The 21,716-nt window shown below is 40.4% G+C and overlaps 1 protein-coding gene across 3 annotated transcripts in view; it reads right to left on the minus strand.

Moving 5' to 3' along the window:
- Positions 1–21,716, minus strand: part of ZDHHC3 (zinc finger DHHC-type palmitoyltransferase 3) — a 34,112-nt gene that overhangs the window by 5,481 nt on the left and 6,915 nt on the right. For 2 of the 3 annotated variants that reach the window (XM_068405152.1, XM_068405153.1), the window contains exons 2-6: positions 16,401–16,730; positions 13,623–13,747; positions 10,271–10,367; positions 8,339–8,420; positions 6,421–6,551 (exon numbers count right to left, since the gene is read on the minus strand). In XM_068405152.1, the coding sequence (XP_068261253.1) occupies positions 6,421–6,551; positions 8,339–8,420; positions 10,271–10,367; positions 13,623–13,747; positions 16,401–16,706 (741 nt within the window). In that variant the 5' untranslated portion in view covers positions 16,707–16,730. Of the gene's footprint in view, positions 1–2,117; positions 3,774–6,420; positions 6,552–8,338; positions 8,421–10,270; positions 10,368–13,622; positions 13,748–16,400; positions 16,731–21,716 lie in introns of those variants that run through there. The other variant, XM_068405154.1, reaches the window with a different exon arrangement.

Below are 21,716 nucleotides of genomic sequence, written 5' to 3' on the forward strand. Positions count from 1 at the left end.
GACCGTATCTGCTAACCAAGGCGATAAGCAAGGTCAGGCTGAGGTTGCACTAATGCCAGATTAGGGAGCAGTTAATCAGGGCAGGCAGGGGCATACTTTCTCTCTTCCAGCCCGACCTCACCAGCCCCTTCGGGGCATGTATTGGAAATGAGCAGAAGCATTAAAAATGGTATCGTGGTCTAATTTTGGCTGCCTGCCTCCCAGTCAGGAGGGCATGAGGTTTTGCCTTAAAAAAAAATTCAAGGGGTAAGGAAGGAATGCACAACTGTTGAAGACGTGTCATTAGTGTTTAATGAAACCTTTTTTTTTTTTAATGTTTACCCCAAATCTCTCACCATTATTTTAGAAAGTGAGAATTTTGTATTTCAAATTAAACCAACAGCTGGTTCTCTTTCCCATCATGCAGCTATTCCACTTTAAAAAAAAAAAAAAAAAAAGCGCTCAGAAAGCATCACCTGTCACTATTCCAAATCACGTAATTTTGAACAAATACTGAAAAGAGAACACATACATAGAGAAATACAAAATACTGGGCACTCCCACGTCAGTACAAGGTACAATGCTGTGAACGTGGGAACAATGAGACAAGGTTGACCTGTTACCACTGCGATGCTGTGGGATACACCCCGTTTCTCCCACTATCGCACTCAGTATCTGCTCCTGCACAGAGCCAGAGGAGGATGGATGCTGGGCTGCGTGGCCCGACCCAGAAGCGATCTGCAGGACAGCTCTGGCGTGTTAGAAGAGATGCATTAACTTCTTTTAACAGACTTTTAAAATCCAAACGGAAAGAGAGAAAAGAAGAGGCGAGTATTGTAACAATTTGTCCAGTGAGGGGAGGACAGAGGAAGCGTTGCGATCAGGAACCATGATTAAGGCAGACTTTCCCTACAGCAGCTCCTTGCACTCATTTCTGCTTGGAGCACCCCTTGGCTTTTCAAAAAGAAGTTCCCCACCTCTGATTGAGTTTGTCCTTCAATTTCTCTTGGCCATGCTAAAGCAGAACTAGCGCCTGAAATCAGGTAGTCCTGCCCAACAAGATACTTTCCATGAGCAAATCGGTAAGTCTGCCTTTCTCATATTAATACCGACTCACATTTAGTATCATTCAAATTACATCAAATTGCACCACCAAGTCGTACAGTGCAACCCCCCGGTTACTGAGACATGCACATGACAGGTACCAATGGACATTTCTGCAAGCTGTGATGATGCCTCATTTAAAACTAAAACACTTTGACTGAAAATATCAGTACTACATAATGCTGTTTAACAAATTGCATTTGTTTGAAACAAGAAAAACTGAGTAATTACATGTTTTTTCACAATGGTCAAAATGCCAGAACAACGTAACCAACCTTCCTCCAAAGTGCAGAGTGAATAAAAGTAATTAAAATAAACCACAACTGGAATGTGCATCAGTGGAATTCATAATCAAAAGACTTTTTAAAGCAATGAACTGTACAGAGAGATGCATTCATTTGTGAATTGCCTCAGTGACTAAAGCCTCTCCCCCCAATACATATGATTTTGTATCAAGACAGTTTTAGGGACAGATTCCCTACCAGTTCAAGTTACCACCTACACGTCTTACCAGCTGAACTGATCCTGCCCAAAGATCCAGCCCTTGACTATTAAGCCGGGAGCACTCTCTGAAAAACACTATTGCGTGCTAAAATCAGAGCTACATATTTATTTACAATAGCTTTCCACTATCTGCAGGATCAGCACTACAAAACCAAAATCTAAACTTTTCCTGAACCGTTCTTCATTAAGGAAATGTGTTTGCAAGAGCTGTGTTTCCTTCACAGAATCCTCCCTCTGCACAGCCCTGCAGCAGAGATCACAACATGCTCCTGACGATCTAACGTGAGCAAACCGGATTGCAGAAACAGCCTGTTTACACAGCAGAGCAGTCACTGACAGCCTCTTCCAAGTGATGCAAACACACCACTGATTAACAGATCAGTATATTACACATTAACTCATTTCTAAACTTAGAAGTTGAACACTCAGTTAACCTTTATATGCTTCTGTCTGTTTGCGTATTGACATGAAAGTTCAGAAAACCATTACAGGTTTTTCCCAAAGTGAAGAAAGAAAATAAGAACAGCAAACAAGTTTTTGGAAAAGTTTTATTGCATTTGTTTTCCATATGGAAGCATTGACAGATTGAAAAGATGCAGCATTCACATTACTTCCAAAATGAAACATCCATTAATTTTTTCCTTCCCTGATTTCCCTCCCTTCCCCCATGGCTTTAAAGCAGTCTAAACAGGTCACTTTCCACAAAAAAATACCATTTTATTTTAAACCAAGGAAAGACAAGATTCCTTGGAAGTCACGGACACAGCTGATTTGCATTTTTCCTTTGTTTGCTATCACTTGATGAGACCGTGGGAGTCATGATCCAAAAATATGATAAAATTCCTGCCTGAACACAAGATGTCAGTTGTAGTTATGAATGGTTTAGCTCTACTCGTGTTTGGAATGCCTTCTGTCCCTCCCACTTTCATCACCACACAGTCCATAATAGCATGCATGCTCCTTACCATCAATATTCCCCAATTTAAAATACTTACACATATATGTGTGTGTGTTTACACACATACACACGTATGTATAAATACGAGAAAAGATTTACAAAGCTCTAAACCAGGGCAATGCTAAGAATATAGAATCAATCATCCTGGCGCACCTACACATCCCATCAATATAGTCTTTACAGTAATCCGGGCATTCACGTCAGTTTTTTACATTAACACTGTTTAGCAGGCATTGCTCTAATAAGTCATTTACCAAGACAAACACACACAAACAAGATGATTATGCTATTCTAAACACTTGAAAATTACATTTCTTTCCTGCAAGTGTAAGGCATTTAATAACCCAAATAGTCTTCCAAACCTGTCACAGTTACCCTAAGAGAGCAACAAACTTCCTGCGCACAAGGGAGGGAACAGACAAATAATGCCAGAAAGACGGAATCAGTTCTGTGGCTGGAAGGAAAAAGGAGAGTGGGGTGGGAATTGGTGTTGGCAACATTTGTTTTAAGTACTGTAACTGTACGTGATCACCAGGTCAACTGGCTTTCTTGCTGTGTTGCGCTGTGCCTTGCACCTCTTGGTAAGTGAAGTGTCTGCTTCCCCATTCAAGTTCACTTAGGAAAGAGCAATGTGCTCCTTCAGGAAGTCCCAAAGGTGTCTGTGTAGGACTGTTGGCACTCATATGTTTTCCACAGAGCTCATCACAGTCAGGAGACAGCATGAGAATCTACTCAGAAGAGGTGGATCACAACAGAGAACGGGGATCCCCTTCACATTAGTTATGCCATACAGAAAGCAAAGAGAAACAAAGGCCAGTAAAGTTAACAATGTAAAAAAAAGAAGAAAGGAAAAAAAAAAAGAAAAAAGAAAAGCAGCAGCAGTTTCAGCCAGAGATATAGAATTATCTAAAATTGTGGAATACAGGGCTTTTTTTTCTCTGCAATTATCAGCCATTTAATAGACATAAAAAAGTTTGTTTTGCTTTTTGTTTTAAACATTCATGGAAAATTTGTAACAGTAGTGCTGTAATATGTTTCTGTTTTAGTGGAAATGCTGGTCAAGAATTCCTCAGACCACATACTGGTATGGGTCTGCTTTTCCTTGGTCTGGTGTTGCGAATGGGCTAAGCCATGCTATAGAGAACGGATGGCCAAATACTGCTTTCATGTTCATCCATTTTGTTTTTTTAGCCCATCTTCTCTCTTCCTTTTTCAACTGTTCTATTCCCTGAAAACAGAAATATCACATTTTCAGTCAAACACTCAAGATTTTGTACTTCTGGACTTTGGGAAAGGTCTAATCTCAGTTACCCCTCATCCAAAGGACAGAGTGAGCAAATAAAAATGCATCTATACTGCCTTTCCTTTTCTTCTCATTGTTTTATACTAAAAAAAATGTTAAGGATATAAAGTATTCCTTGAAAATAAAATTACTTTCATGTTGTTCAGGCCCAGATATTTCATAAACCTTTTAAGACCTGCCCTCCAACTGCATCTGATGTCAATTAAAAAACCCCCACCACCTAAACCCAAACAAAATGTATGTGCTTTAATGGCTGAAAGCATTATGTGCTAACGAGATGGAAAAGTTTTAGAGGAAACCATTATAAGCTTGCAGACAAAAAAAACAAACCACAAACCCAAAGATAATCTCTATAATGCTCCCAGATTCACCAAGCAAGTTCAGGAAGTGACCATGGCTCAGTGTAGCTGAGTCTACCTGGTGCCTCTTCATGTTTCATTAGAATTACTGCTAAAACATGCATGGGTTGACAGCAGGGAGAAAGGGTTAAAAAAGATACCAATTTGAGATAAATCATTGGCATTGTTTAGTAAATGTTAGAGAGAGAACAAAAATAAGCCATCAAGCAATCAGCTGAAACATTCACTAGTCAATCATTTAAAGAAAAAATTATCTGTATTGTGTCTAAACCCCAGAAAGTGAATTTGGTCTTTCAGGAGAGCGATGCCTGGCTGCCACAGAAGCAAAAGGAACGAGTGCAGTCACTGGAGAGCATTACTCTTCCACGGGTAGCAGGAGCAGGCAGATCACTCTGTTCTTTAACTCCGGATCTTTTGCAAGGTAAGCTTCTCCTGACCTACATGTCTCTCCCGTGCTACCCATTAATGCACTGTAATATATCTGTGTGTCTCAAATTACTGATTCTGGGAGCTCTGCAGAACACAACATGGGTCAGCTGCAAATCCCTGGTAAATGTCACCTCTAGAGACAACAGCAAAATACTAGGGCTCTGGGTCCCTTGAGGCAGAAAGGAACCACCCTGGTGGGACAGCGTACACAAGATGGAGAATTAGGTCTCCCAGCAATTGGAACAGGAAGGTGAGAAAGGGCAAGACACAGCCCTGTCTCTGAAATGGGAAGTAAAACACTGCAAGAGACTACACCAGGAAGAATTTTACCTAGAAATATTCCTCTGCTCAAAACAGATTGCTTGCCTGACACAGCTAGCTCAATGCTAGCAAATCAACGAGATGCTCCACGGAGCAAAATCCTTACTGGCATAAGAAAACAAAAGTGAAAACCCACAACCCCACAGGGGGAGACCATATTTCATTTTTTATTTCAGATTATGGCATTGTTCCTTTAACATCCATGAGTTCCCAGAATTTGAGGGGAAGGGAAAATCTGGGGACTTATTTGGGTGCCCAGCTGTAGGAAGCAGCTTCTAAAAATTCTTGACAGGTTTTAAAGATTGAGAAATTCAGATGATGATTTCACAGGCAGCATTGTTAATGTATGCACTTATTGATAAACTAAAGCTCGGCAGGATCTTGTTGTTCTATACGACACTGTACTTCTTCCTGGGGCTCCCCCCAGCAGAAAGACCAGCTGAAGTCCTCCTCTGAACACAGAAGAGCCACAGTGTAAACATCAGCCTCTTGTAGAAGCCAAGGCATTAAAAAAAGTACTGCAAAAAAGACTCAGGAGCGATGGGCTCTTACAGTCTATAATGCCAGTCACAGCTCTCCAACGGCAGCAAAAACACCTATTCTAGCTTTGGGCAAACAAGTGAAGGGGAGAGAAAACTAAAGGAGGCAGGGAAGGAAATAAGAGTTGTCACTCTTTTAAGACTACGGCTTCTCTTCAACCACTCCAGTTAATTCAGATATCTGAGCATGCTTGGTGAAGGCCAGCAGTATTCACAAGGGTGGTAACATCCCCAGGAGTCACCAGGTCCATCTTTACAGAAGTAGGCAAATGCAGGGATATACAATGGACTGCAACCCTACCTACATAACCTCTACTATGCCATCTTTGAAGTGGGAACGACATGGTGGCTTTGCAGCAGACTGCACCCAGCAGGTTTCCATGAGCCTACTCCACTCCCTTCTCTTTTTCCCTCTGGCAAGAGTTTTTGAACTGTTTAATAAGCAGCTAAAACTGGAAATCTTCTAGACTAAAAGAAGCATGTGTGTGTGTATATATATAAATCTTTCCTCCACCTACTCATCTTGGCTTTCCAGCACATAAAGCTGTAAACAGTGACACCAGGGGGGACACAGCTGAATTTCAGACAATACCAGCGTAAAAGAACTTCATTAAAGGAAAAAAGGTTCTTGAATCCACAGGGACAAATACTCTCTACAAAGCAATCCCAGTTACCAATGCCTACCTTATCAGAGGTACTGTCATCACAGCATCCCAGCCAATACATAGGTGTATGCTACTTTTCACAGTAACCTTCAGAGAGTACAATCCAGCTCTGTGCTAGCTCAGTTTATTACATTGGGTCATTCCTCAAAGGGTACATGTACATGAACTTCCCGTGCAATGAGGTAAACCCCTGTAGCCCTTCACTGTTTATACAAATGGTGAGAGACAGGGAAAAGGAGAGAGTGTGTGAGACACCCACCGTTTCATCAGTGCAGATGGAGTGTACTTGGGTCCCAAACATAACCGAGGTGAAGATGAGAAATAGGAGAGCCTCGAAACACAAGAGGATGAGAAGAATCACCGTAGTTGGCGGAGAGAAAGAGCTGCATTCTGTGAAGACAAAACAACGGAGTTGGAAGGGGAGAGATCAGGTAATGCAGCAGCTGCAAAACACCTGCTAACCTACAAGTTTTCCATACTCAAACTGTCAAAATAAATTATACAATCACCATTCTCAAAAAGGTGCACAGGGAAACTCTGACATTCTTGAGAACATTGAACAATGAAATGACCATTCCTGCAAGTTAAAAAAAAAAAAGGCAAAAGCAAAAAAAAATCCTGCAATACTTCAAGAACACAACTTTCTTTTTCACTTCAGTGTTTCCCCACCACACTGGCTAGGACTCCGCTCTACTCCATTTCACCTGTAGCTTCTCTCTTAAACCTTAATCTTAACTGATTTGCCACAGTGATAAAGTCCCATTAGAAATCTCAAGCTGGTGGTCAGGACACAAGGATAATTATATCTGTAGCACCAACATAAAACCAGAGTGTGCTTCCTTTCATAACTGCTCTAAGGCACAACCTAAAGAAGGGAAGACTAAGCCAAATTCTTATTTTTCTTCATATTCTGTAGCGCAAACTCAGGCAAGACCTGAAAAAAATCTGAGAATGTGACTATAAAAGAGAAGAAAGGATGAGGAAGGAAAACGTTACAGGGCAAAAATCATAGTGTGGAGTTGAGTGTTGTAAATGCCAGAACATCTCCAGATTTTTCTGAAATCCAAGAATGAGTATCACCAAAAAACCCTATTTTTCTCATGAGATGTTAAGCTTCAACAGATACACCATAATCAGGGGCTAACACAACCAGCACAAATCCAAGGCAGCTGGAACAACAGAACTATCTCTCGTAACTGCTCTGTTCTGCTACCTAAACCTGGGACAGATGGAAAAGTGCTTCCCCCACAGATACAGGCTCTGAGAAAGCGGGCAAGGGAAACTCTATCTTTTGATGTATCCTTCCCCTATGGCCCTGGCCACTGTAGTCAAATCCAGACGTTTTCAGTGACAGCCGGCAGCTGTTTTACAAAGTTTTGAACTGCAGAACAACCTTGTCAAATTCAGTTCACACGTGTAAATGTACCCATCCTCTGCAGTATTATAAACTAAACCAGGTCATTATATTGAATGACACACCCAAAATTCCAAGGAAAACGAAGCTAATGCTCTTGCAAAAAAATCCACAAGCAGCACATACATCTGCACACACATCCTCTGACAGCTTGCTGTTTGACTCAGCATTACCTAGAGGATTTCCTATATCCATTTGTGTTTTTAAAAACACATCTCAACTGGCTTTGTGAAAATTTAATCACTGGCTGCTCCAGAGTGAGGGCTGGGTTTTTTTGTTTGTTTGTGTGGGTTTTTTGTTGTTGTTGAAAGGAATTGTTTGTTCTTGTAAGAGTGGATTTTTGGTTCTGAGTTAGCATGTTTTCCTGGCAGACTTGCAAGCATGATTCACACTACCCTTTTAAATAAAGCATACACATTCTTCTTATCTTGTGTTGGCATTCAAGAAATTAGTGCTGTGGTCATGTCAACAGTAGATTATTGCACACATACTATCTAGGTGTCTTTACATCTCAGCTTCTCCCTAGGCAGTATCATGCTTAAGTTGAAACAGGACTTTTCAGGACAGAGATCTCAGCTGGTCAGAAAGAATTACAAAGTTCCAGGACTGATCACAAAAGAAAAAATAGAGATAGCATGGCAGAGCCCTGATAGCATTCTTCTGAAACCAGCATAAAAGGGGTTGCCTTACAAACAAACTACATTATAAGGTCTTATTCGTAAACTAATCTGGTATTTTAATGAGATCCTTTGTTAGTACTCACTTGTCCAGTCTTCTTCAAAGCAATACAAGAAGTGAAATCCCACCATGATTAGAGCATGCAGTGAAATCAGTGCTATATACATCTGAAAAATAAAGGATGTAATATAGGTATCGGGTTAAGTTTAAAGACCAAAATGCTAAATCTTCCAAACACTTTAAACAAAGCAAAGCATTAAGACTTCAAAAAAAAAACCCAAACCACAAACCACTCCAAAAACCACCAAGCCCTCCTATCCCCCCTAAACAAGCACCCTGAAGCTGGCAAATGCCAAGACTACACAGACTCATTCTGGCCTTACTAAGAGCTCTGAGTGCACAGGAGGGAGACTTAATTCAAAGCCAGCTGGACACCAAACCCAACCTCCTGTGCCCCAGCGCCGCCTTCCACACAGCTTACTGTCCTTATCTCCACTGAGTACAGTGCAACTTTCAGAGAACAGCAACTCTATGACATCGAAGTATCATGTTGTCAAAGCTTACATCCTTGTTCTTCAGAGCACTATAGTTTCCCAGAGAAACAACAGCTAATTTGTTTTAACCACAAAAAGCACTTTATCTGTTTTCCAGCATGAGTTTCAGAAAAATGATATTTTTTTTTAATAAGCATTTTTCCCTGAGGCAGACACTGGCATAGAAAGTTTCTCTCAAGCTTTAATACTTTGTACTTAATCCTTTTTGTTTTAAATTATGTCTTAGCTTTGTAACAAAAAAGCTTTAAACTATATGCGATGCTACACATACATTACAATTCACCAAGACAGGGCTAAAAAAATTACTCTCCTGAACCTACAGACTCTGACAAAGGTCAGCAGATACTAGAAGCGAGAGAGATTTTGTTACAAGAAACCCCTGTGGAAGCAGTAAAAGGTGATAGGACACTATTTTGGTTTTCCTTGCAAGCTGAGCACGCTGCCATTCTTTCACCTCCTCAGGTCTCAAAAAGAATAACCAAGAACAAAACTAGTAACCCTTACTTTGTTTCTCTTAACTACATTAAGTGTTTAAGACAGCCTGCTTCAAAGTAGATATCAGTTTTAACAGAAACAGAAATCCTTTTGATAGGATTAAAACACCTAGCTCAGTCCTCACGGTGAAAAAACCCTTGCTCAAGGGAAAGAAATGTGATTTGGTTTGTTCTGTAATCCACACACTAACAAACCACACCATAGAACAGTGAGCCTTTCCATTTAACTGAAAATCTCCCCCTTTTTACTTGATAATATGAGAACATTCTTCCTCAAACCTACAGATGTCTCAGAAGATTTATTAATAAAACAGAGCATCACTGAAACTCAGCCGTGTAATGTTCACACTGCTCCCACGGGATTTTGCAGTTCGCTTTATGAAACAGATTTCAACCCTTCCATAAATATGTAGTATTAAAGTTTGCACTCCTGTTTTCTTACTCATGATGCCACAGATATAGTCAAACACCTCCTTGGTTTTCAAGTAGGAAAATAAACCACTTGCAAGTAAAAGGTGGATAATTCTTGCCAAAGGGGATGCAGACTTCCCACTCCTTGCTTAAGATGTGGCACCAGCTCCCACAGAGGTACTCATACAACCACAACATTTAGGAACCCTACATATGGCCCGGGACCTTACCAGCCATAGTACGGTGTAAAAGGATGGCCCACGCCTCAAGAGCTCAACACCACAATAAACTACTCCCATTACGAAACTGTGTACTGAACAACTGTCAACACAAACCTCACAAAACCCTGGCAAATAGTTCCCCTGATGCCTTTTCCCCCCGCTCCCCGTTGCCATGTTGTTTGTGTTCCCTAATTAGCAAAACAGTCAGCAACTGTTCCCTGTAAAGTTCTGCTGAAACAAGAAAAAAAAAAGCAAGCCAGCCTTCGGAGCTCCTTCACACACAACACTTGAGTGCTGCCCACTGGACAACCTCAAACATCACTTGCAAAATACTTACTGTAAACAGTACAAAGTACTTCTGGTTATTCTCTCCTACACAGTTATTGACCCACGGGCAGTGATGGTCCATTTTCCGGATACACCTCTTGCAAACACTGAAAGAATACAGGTCTTTATTTACAGCATGTTTCATTCCAGGAACACAAGATTTCACAGGGGTTTGGGGGACACAGAAATTAAAGGAAAGAATCAGAGGTGAAATTTGAACCTAAATAAATTTACCAGTCACCACATTTATATTTGTGGTTTGCTCACTTGACTATGTCTGTTTAAAATTAATACAATACCAAATCACCACTGCAAAAAATTAATGCCAAGTAAGACACATTAGCGTAATGTTCACATCAGGGGTTCTGCCAAAATATGGTTTGAACAATACATTCAGGCAGATGGAAAAAACCTGTGATTTAGTTTAGTTTTAACCTATTTGGTCTGAGAAAATGTCCACAGATTAAAACCAAACAAAACCCAGAAAGATATGAAAAGCAGTAATGAATAAAGGTATTTTTCAGAGTTAGCAATAACAGACTAAGGTTTATTTACTAACATTAGCTGGTAGCAGGAACTTGCAAAAAAAAAGAAAAATAAAGCATTAGAAAAGATTCTTGACATGAAGGTAAGCCACATACTAGCATAAAACAGCTGTGGCCGTCAGGAAGACAGTACCACAATATACATTCAAGGTAAAATTAGATGTTAAAGCACTTCACAAAACCAGACTAATAAAATAAAAATTCAAATTCTTGCCAGCACGCTCATTGTGGCTAGAAGTCAAATAATTAAAAGATTATTACTTCATCTGAACATCATTCTCTTGCTTAGTCAGTAACTCCTTCTACTCGCATAATAAAGGAAGTCTTTTTCTCCGCCGCTCTCTCATATGGTAGGAGACAAAAGGCAGTCTCCTGATACCACATTGCACAAACAAGCACAGAAATCAAATATGAAAAAACACAAAACCCTCAAAATAAACAAACAATAGACTCAGAGAGGAAACAGCCATTCATGAACAATTCTGGCAGCACTGAAACAGAAAGGATTGAGGGCTCTGCTAATTTTATTTTTCTTCTTATAACAAAAAATATTTTGACCTTAATATAAACAATAAACTCCAACACCCAAACACTTAAGGGAAACTCCAACAAAAACATAAACACGTTCCTGTGAGCACGTATGAATAAATAATAGAAAACCTCTCTGTCAGAACAGCCTTGCGCTGACTCTACACAGTGGGAGGGGGTAATCCCCAAGGACACATGCCATGCCTGAAAAACAAACGAGTTGCTACAGCATTGATCCTAAATGAAAGGTTGGTCAGGCAGGCCCCAGCGTCTCAGCACCAGGCCACATAAGAGCTGCTTCTCCTGAGGCAGGCACGGGCACCCTATTACCTGCCAGCCCCAGGTGCAGTGGACAACAGGAAAAGCCTCGCTTTGCTAGAATAAGCAGCTTGAAGTGATTTTTGAGCTACATGGGGACTAAAATCAGCTGGCACAGTAAAAACACTTTCTCTGCCAGATAACGTCATACTTCATATGACAAGTACCAATTACTGGTATTAAAAAAAAGGGGGAGGGGGAAGGTGGGGCAGGTGGTGTAAAGCAGGAAGATGCCTCCCTGTGGTCTAATTTACTTTGTGAAGACTCGCACACACTTCCCTTGGGCTCTGAAACAGGTAAATACCCAAGCAACCTCTTCAATTGCTCCTAGGTCCTAGCTCCCCAGAGGGACAACCTGAAGCAGCCAAGCCAAAGACGACCTCTGAAGGAGGTAGCTAAGGCTAAGAGGAGAGTGTTTATTCCATGCATACGAACCAAAAGCAGTTGGATGAGAGGCAGAACGTGAAACCAGCTAGTGGAAAAGGGAACACAGAAACTAAGACTGAAAACTTTAGGCAGCAGAGATTGCCTATACTCAGACACTCTTCCCCCCAACTCAACCACCCAGCTTCCAAATGCTGGCAGGAGTCGTTTGCTGGGCATGGGGGACTCACAAAATAGCATATGAATCAAAACACACCCTGGTCCCTCAGGCATACAGCTAGCAGTACCTCTTGCTGATGAACATGCACAGCCTTGGTGCGTGGAAGTCCAATAAATCCCCCAACCACACAAAAAAAATGTTTGAAGATTCTCAACAGCATCAGGGCTCAGTGTATCAGTTTCTCAAATCTTGATGTCTGTAAAGTCATCTTAAAGCATAGAAATAAGGTCCATGGAGATGAGGTTTTGTTTTTAGCCAAAGAGTCTTTTTCATTTACCTACACTGTGAGTCATCAGCAAGACAGCATTTTAGATGCGAAAGTTCATTCATAATTGAAGAAGTGTCAGAGGGGTTTCTACAGTAGCATTAATAAGTGATAGGCATGATCACATTGCTCCTGCTGAATAACCAACTCCTGATTTTGATTAAAACAAAAAAACAACAAAAAAAGAAAAACATTTGCAAACTAAAAGTCTGAAAATAAATATTAAAAATGCAAACAGCAGAACAAGTTTGTTCAGCTCAGTACCACATATTCCCCTCCCCGCAAGACCCCTGAATGAATCAGCAGTAACAGTGATACAAGCTCTCTCAGTATGTATTGGTTTTTGAGCAGGTAAGGAAGGCACACCAGTGCAAACTCAGTAACTACTTACTGAAAAGCAGGTTCACTTGCTTTAAAAGCAGCGGATAATTTTAGGAAGTAGTTATTTTTTTGCTCACTGCCTTTAGTACTAAAAAGCTCACTACCAGTTACTTTCTTCAGGGAAATTTATCCCACCAGAAAAAGAAAGGACATGACAGATCAGTAGGCATACTGATCTATCACAAAGAGCAAAACAAAGTCAGAGTACTCAAAGAAAACGTGGAAGTCTGAACTCTTAAAAACTATATAAGGTTCAGGTAACTGTATTTTTAACTTAATTATCATTTCTAAATAGAATCTACAGTTAGACAAATGGGTCTGTGAATAAAAACAAAAGTAGAAAGGACACTGACCTCTTGAAAGGCATTATATTTTATGGATTTCTATGCATTCTGGTATATAATGTCTCTTTTTAAGTCACGTTTACATGAACATTTATGGAATGTCAGTTACAAGTCTGGAGTCAAGTCAGCATTCACTTTAAGTGCTTCTCACTTTGCAAGAAGTGGCCTCAGCCTGCTATAGATCAAAACTTGTCAGAAAAGGTCTGAGATTTTTTCAGAGAAGCTTGAACGTGTCTGGCACTACTGGCAACAGAATTTGGATGCCAGTCTCTCAATTTAACCACTCCAATCTCAGACTCCAGTAACAATTTAGATCAAGATACCCTGGATAATTCTTGAGGTCTTGATAAAAGAGCAGTCCTCGGAAAAAACTTTACCTGCAGTGATGTGCTCTGTCAGGTTTGATGCTACAACACTTTGGGCACTTGTAAACCACCTGTCCTGGCTTTAGCTGTAAACTCTCAATGAACTCCTTTGTGGCATTACCTTTGGGTACAGCACCCTGCAGAAAAAAAAAACAAACCCAAAGATTAATTTGTGAACATTACGAGTACTAAGAACAATGGGATGACTTAAAACTAGGGGAGGGGAGGGAAGAGAAAGAAACAAAAACTTCCCTAAGATCAACAGTTTCAGGAAGAGCAAGAAGATTCAGAAAAGTCATTAAAATGAGGTCCTAATGTATGGAACTACATACTTAAACATCATTTTGGTGGTTTTTGTTTTTTTAAACATCAGTAAATCCTCACTTAAGCAATTAGTCTCCTGTAATTCTATAGTAACCTTAAAATATCTAAGAATCCTCATGCGTCTCTTCACATCTATCAACAAATTTATCATGCCAGTGTTTCATATCACAAACGGGAAACTGCAGATGTTTTATTCCAGTAGAAGCAGCTACGTCTGAAGTATCATTGTGTAACATTAAGAGTTGCTGGTAAACGCCTCATGTATTTATAGCTATGCTTCCATTGTGTATTTGTTATTTAAATTAGGGCTTAACATTCCAACAGTGAACACTAAGAATCCTCTCACCTGAATAAGACTAGGTAAAACATTCTTAGCTGTGCAATTTCCACTTTAAAATACATGTCTTTAAACAGCTGCTGCAGGAGCCTGAGTTCAAGTTTCCAGCCTTTCTAGGGCCATAAATTTGCTCAAAAAAAACACACCCCAAAAGAAGTCATGAAATGTGCTGTATGAAATCAGTGCTGGTACACTAGCACAAATGCACCTCTGTGGATGTAAGGCCTTTATATTGAAATAAAAACAAGGATGGAATATTTTAACAGATTTCTGATGGAACAGTCTTTTTTTAACACATCTATACAACCTCCCAACAGCAATAAACAGGAATAATACACATCAATGAGAGAAATGCACATTAAACCAGTACTACAAGGCTTTCTTGAGCAGTCTTTGGGTGCTTCCACAAAAGCCTCCCAACAGGCCTGACCAATTTACAAATTACCAAGACCAATTTCCACAAAATGCTACAACTCTCATTCTCTCTTTAGTACTCAACAAGACTCAAAACCTTAGGATTCTTTTTAGCAAGAACCCACAGAAAGCAGTTCCTGAAAAGCATAACACGCTATCAATTCTGAAGAATTCAGGTGTTCATTGATTTATAATAAGAATTCTATGTTTGCCTCAGCAGTGCTGTTTCATTCCGATCCTAGACGTGCCCCTGGCTCTCCATGTCCCAGCAGCTTCCTTTATCCCTGACTCACACTGCCAGATGTTCCTGCATCCCCTCACTTTATCTTCCCTCCTCCATTTTGTTTAGCTGATTTCTTCATAAAAAAATAAAACAAAATCCCACTGGCTCTCACCATCCACACACATAAATCCCACAACACGCTAAGAGTTAACATATCTTTTCTCAATTACTCTGCATAGAGATAGTATCTGCTTCTCTAACAGTGCTTGCCCAGCCTGCTTCAGAATATAGCTTTTGTTTCAGAAGAGTTCCTGCTAACCCTGCAAAATAATTCCAGGGACCGAAAGGTCCCTAGGCATTAAAGTCACACCACATACAATAATTAACAACAACAACAAGAGCCCCTAGGATATAAACTATATAACAAATTGCCCCAACCCTCTATTGCAGAGCTCAATGACCAGAAGTTTCAGAGTCTCAACTACTGCATACAGTTCTGCCCAGCAGCAGTAGCGTGCAATGCATCAGTTTTTACCACAAACTGTGAGATTACCCTAAATCAAGCCATTTCTGCAGCGCTGGGGCTTCTGGGAGAGCTGGAAACTAAGAAACAAAGATTATACTGAAGTTTTAATGGCACCTAACAAGGTTTCAAGTAGGAAATGACATTTGGAAGGAATAATTAGGGTATCAGAGGCACACTGCCATGCCCAACAGCAACAAGAACACTCATGAGGAAGGGGCCAAGAGGAGTCTAAGCTTCTTTTTCCTTCCACTGACTAGTGGAGATGGGGTTTTGAACTGAATCTACTGTCCAGAGGTTAATAAGCAAAACAAACCATCACAGGCCACTCAGAATAAGCATCATGGTACTACACTGTATCTTCTCAGTAGCTGAAAGACAAGAAAGCAGCAGACCAGATCTCTCATAAAGCAATGTCCTATGGAGACGTACAAGGGGGTCTTACAACTCTAACGCTTCCCGCCTGCGTAAGAACTGTCAGCTCTAAGCATGCTGACATAGATTTATTTCAGCATGGTTCAATAAACTCAACTAAATCACTAGTATGAGAGATGGTAACATGGTTTTTCAAAACAATGCACGTTCTGCTCCATTCTGCTGAAGCAATTACTTGCCAAGGCAGACAACCAAAACCAGCTTTTCCAGCTTTCCTGTTTGTCAAGACATAACAAGCCACAAACGCGAGATTTGCCATTGGCAAGAAAATAGCGTCAGAGAGAAAAGCTCTCCTTCCCAGTGCAAGAAGAGGAGCTGCTCACACAATGGGAATCTAAAGCTGGGTCCTTGACTTTGCATCTGACTTGAGTGGGATGAGAAATTAGCATACCACATCAGCAGCCTCACTCAGTGGGCTGACACACAAAAGTTATTTAAATCTGCCACTCACTCAGCGACTGAGTTACCCAACATCTAGCAGACAAGAAAAACACCGCCTGTTTCTTTCCGAGACATACAGAGAGAGATACTTACTGGATCTGTCAGCATAGCACGAAAATGTGAAGCCAAAGCGAGGAAAGCCAAGGTGTTGAACAGTGTGCCATTGATGACACTATAAACATAATCTCTTGATGGAACTAGCATGACAAGAAGGACTACAAAGTCGGCATAGAACACCAGCATCCAGGTAACGACAGCACATGCAATACCACAGCCATCTCGAATAAACCACATTGTTCCCAGGGAAGCGCGGCTAGGAGGTGGAACACACTTTTCTGGCTGGAGGTATTCAGGTTTCCTTTCAATATCTCTGAAGTGGTGGACTGGAGTAATCATCATAGGCTATTATGTCCATACTTGCATCTGAAAGAGAGTCAGAAACAGTGTTCAGTGCTTTGCAAGACATGTAGAGGTCCATCTGCATTAACGGCACGGGGATTACATGGGAAATTCCAAATTGCACAAAGTGAGTTGAAAAGGCAAAAAAGATAAATAAGCCAAGCACAAAATAATGGGTTTGGAAACCAGACTCTTGTGCTTATCGGAACACTTCTTACTCAGAAGACTCTCTAAGTGCTCTCAAGACTTGCTTAATTACACATTAAATCCACTGGTGTGCCACCTTCACTCCCTCAGAGGAAAGGCAAAAAGTGTTTTAATGAAGAGAACAGTGATCAGGTAGGTGCCAACAGGAGCAGCCACAGCACAGACTGAAGCACGAACCGGACTCCGTCACGTGGGGAAAAAAGACCTGGCACAGCTGGCAGGGTCCCTTTTCGCTGTATCAGACCTGAGGAAGGGAAGGGTCTCTCCTACAGATTCTGGGAAGCTTAAAAAGTGGAAGACTTTTCATTTCTCCTTATCCATGGACTCACAGTTTTGGGGTAAAACTGCAAAAACATACCACTGTGAAGCTACAGTGGCAGGAACTGCTGAAGCAGCAGGCAAAGGTCTTGATAGGAATTTCTAGTCTTGCCTGGAGGATGCTCTTCCCAAACAACAGCTGTCTTCCACTCTCACCACCTCCTTTGGTTTTATGTCCATTAAGTCTTCTGCTTTGCCATCCTTCTCCTACCACCTTTCCTCCATCCCTCGATGGCATTCATTTTACCTCCCCTTTAGCATTCCTAGCAAAGTCCACTCCACTGCAATAAGGGCACTAACGTGACATTTGCTGCCATTGCCCTGTCCTCTCCGCCTCTGCAGGCGCCTTGTCTATCCAGAGAGTAAGGACCGTTTTGGAGCCAGAAACACTACTACTCCAGGTCTGCACGGCCCGTACTGTAGTTTCAGTGTAACTCCCACCAAATGTAGGCATTTGAGAAAACAAAAGAGGCGCTCATAAGACTTTGGCAGAAGATCAATCAATCTGCGCTGTGAACATACACCACGCAATGTTAGAGCACACCTGGAATGCTACGCTTTGAAAGTGGCTCTTTATACACCCAGCAACCTCTTCCAAAGACACTTAACAGAGCATTTGCACAATGCTCGAAACGCTCAAAACCACCACAGCCTATACATAAAGACACACCTTCTACAAAAACGGATACAATATTTTTTCTACTAAACACACTGAATTGCATATACCTGAACAGAAGCATTCAGCCTCCTCCTATTTCAACACGTCAGGATTATTCTCATTCCTTTGCAAACAATAGAGTGCATTTTTCCATTTTAGTTCAGAGAAAGGGAGACAATGTTCACCGTTAATTATGTTTTCTGTCAAAAAAGTTCACACTGAAGCTATTTTTGTGTTTAACTGTTAAAAAAGGGATACTGTTGCCTAGACAAAATGGATAAATTTGATAGAAAACATAAGAAGGTTGCAAAAGTATCTAGGACTTTAAAGATTTTATGGCTAAGTGCTGCCAAGTACAAGGCGAAAGCTCTATTTTGCACAATACTGATCTAAACGGAGATGCTGTTGCCCATATCTAGACAGGAAAGGAGACGGCAGCTTGCTTTCTACTTGTCATTTCAAGAGGACCAAATTCATAAGAGGACAATTAGTCTCTCACACCCAAAGGTTATTAATGAGCAGGATGATTAATTAAATCCAAGCACAGAAGTGACGAGCTTGTGCACGTTAGTGCGAGTGACATGGAATAGAGGTGACTGGAACGGCCACAGTGAGAAGCAAAAGCCAGGAGCACGAAGTTTCTAGTGCACAGAAGCAGATGAACCAGACCATTCTCAATATTTGTTTTCTAACATAACTGGTATAAATAAACTAGGAGAGTTAGGTATCTTCTTGTATTTGTGCTTTAAGCATCTAGTATGCTGTCAAGTGAGAGAGTTTAAGATGTTTTATGACTCTGAAGAAAGTCGCATGGATTAATGTTAAAGCACATCAGCTTTATATTTACATATACATCACACAGAACAGAAGAATCAAGATAAAAATGTGCATGTGCAGATCTCATTTACCTTGGTGAGAAAAAAAAAACAACAAACCAACCTCTCCTCATTCACCAAATGCACATACCACATTGTAATTTGTATTTTAACCACAACTATAATTTAGCTTCATGACTCCTGATACTTAGGGAGACAAGCTATATAATTTTCAGAAACAGTGATTACCCAAACAATCCGGTGGTCTAAGTTCAGATAAATCTATACCTACTAGTAAATACATACCTTTCCCCCAGTTTTTCACAAATTCTGTAAGGATGCTTATATATTCACACAGACAAGTATTTTAAAGACTCAATCCCTGCCCTCCACCAAGGAAACAGGTTAACCTTCATTGCATTATTTAATAATTTTATTAAAATTGTTATGCTGGTTTGCCAGCTCAAAATAAAGCTGACATAATTAAAGACTAATGCCTCACAACAGTGTTTAGACGACAGTAAATTGCATGAAAAAATAGCAAAGAAAACAGTAATTCAGGTGTTCAATTTTCAAATGGAAGTTTTAGACTTGACCCATCAGGTGCAGTAACAAACCGGCATAATCCTGAACACAGACTTTCTGGTTTTTTTGCCTAGACTCTGAGCCTTCTTTTTCCCCTGAGGTTTTGTTTCCCAAAGCAGAGGAATGAAACGGTCACAGGAAAAGCAAACTCCTCTATTTAACAGAGGAATTAGTTCGACAAGTCACCTTAAGGTCAGTATTAGTAGAGACAAATACATAGTGATTATAAAATTGCAGGTTTAATCCCAAACAGCACACTTCAGCAGTCAAAAAATCATCTCTCTTGCAAATGCAGGAAGTAGTTTCACTTCAGTAAGAGTTCTGCAGCTCGCTCTCAGAAATACTACTGAGCTAAACTGGAAAAAAAAGCACTATTGCTGTGGCACTAAGTAGAAACTGGAAGGAGCCTTGAGGCACCGCAGTCTGGAAGTCTGGGGACTCATTTCTGCGGTGCAGTAAGGAAGTGGTTAAGAGGACACAGCTCAGGCCTCCAGTTCTGGCTGGAGGACAAATTTGTTATTTAATGCACTTTGTTATTTAATGCTTGCTTTAGAGGCATCATCAGGCAACAAAATGAAAAATCAGTACATAAACGCCATTCATTATTTCAGAAATACGTATATGTTTTAGCGTACATTATCTTAAGAGTCAAGCTATAGGAGCTTAGAGTCTCAGCTTCTCTTCTACATGACCTGGTTAGTTTGGTGGTTTTTTTTAATTCCTTGTTCTTACATACACAAACATCTGTTTTTGTTTATGTTTTCCAACCTGGTATTTTCATATAAACAATACTAAAAAAAAAAAAAAAAATTGTAGAGGGCAGGAAGCAGTGACTTGCCGTAACTGGTCTGCCCTTGAATCATGCTGCATACGAACTTAATTTATAACACACAGATGGAATATGTCAGTCCCTCCTGCTCTCGAGCAAACAATACGCAAACAATGAAGGCAAAGGGCTTAAGGACTTAATCACGGTGTCAGGCTACGAGAGGCCACTAGGTAAGTGTGAGACACAATGACAACACACACATCAATTTAGCTTAAGGACATGTCAGAGCAAAGACCTTTTCTTCTTTTTTTATCTGGAAGGCATTTGGCATTACAGGAATAATCAAAAAGCCACGTAATAATACACATTAGAAATGTAAATAAAACTAATTAAAATCCACTTCCTGCTACAAGGAACACTTAAAATATGCTATTACACCCTATATAAATTAAATAACTGTCTTTTGACCTGCCATAAGCCATGTTAAAAATCTATTTTTTAATGGCCTGTGACCGTCAAAGAATGTGTTAAGAATGAACTAATGAATGATGTGGGCCTTCACCCAATGTGTACCTGAAAGCTTCCTGAGATTCTGATATTCTAAAACTTACACCAAGCTTAATGCCATCATCATCATCACCCAGCTGATTTCCATGTCATTACTCATGCTAGTGAAGTCAAGCACATGGGTATGACTTGTAAAACTACACTATTACTATGTACATTGCAACCATTTCCTCTATTAGAAGTCCATTAACATTAAACTTTGGCAAGAAGTTACATTTTGTCATATGAACCAAGTGAATTTCAGTTTTGCCAATTACATGAAAACAATTCGGGGGCGGGGGGGGGACGGGAAGAACGAAACCAGGGCAGATCATGCACATCTTTTGAGGTTTTCCGTTTGGTTTTTTATATACTCTCTAAAGAGACACTTTGGAACAGCTTTTATGACACTCCTAGAACCAGAGTTCATTGACAGTATGTAGAGAGCTGACAAGCAACACTGAAGTTAACTTTTTATCGTCATCAAAAGGAAGCAAACATGCAAACATACATCACCAGTCATGTTATATTAATGACAGCTAAACTAGGTGATCTAGACCCACAGGACAGGATGTCCCTTTAAATAAAACCCACAAACCCCAGACAGACAGATAGGTAGAAACTGCTAGAGAGTTCATTTTGAAGTTTATTTCGTTTTTCTGTACATAGAACTGCATTGATTAAAACATTACATATTTAATCTTCCTTTGCAACAGAAATGAGAGAAAGTGTGTTTTCTAACTAACAGGATATTTACCTGTGTTTCTCCTGCCACACTTTCATACACCCCCAATCCAACAACAAACCTGTCCAAACTTGCCAAAGCAAGTTCTAGCAGGGATAATAAGGAAATATCACTATTCTTATATTTTTTCCTCATGGCTTCTTCAAGGCCTAAAAAGCTTTATCTGATCAGCAGGAGTGGAACAAAACAGCCCAGCTATGCTGAGAATTTTTGGCAGTCTCCTGCAGATTCATCCACATATCCATCAGCATGGCAGCTTCCAACCCCTGGTTTACAAAACCCTGGAGGGTCAATGGGACATTTCTAACAGGTCTGTCAAAGGCAGCTAAAAATGCAAGCCTATTATTAGCAGGTTTACATTTGCTAT

This window comes from Nyctibius grandis, chromosome 7 (assembly GCF_013368605.1).
Source record: "Nyctibius grandis isolate bNycGra1 chromosome 7, bNycGra1.pri, whole genome shotgun sequence".
Classification (NCBI taxonomy): Eukaryota; Metazoa; Chordata; class Aves; order Nyctibiiformes; family Nyctibiidae; genus Nyctibius; species Nyctibius grandis.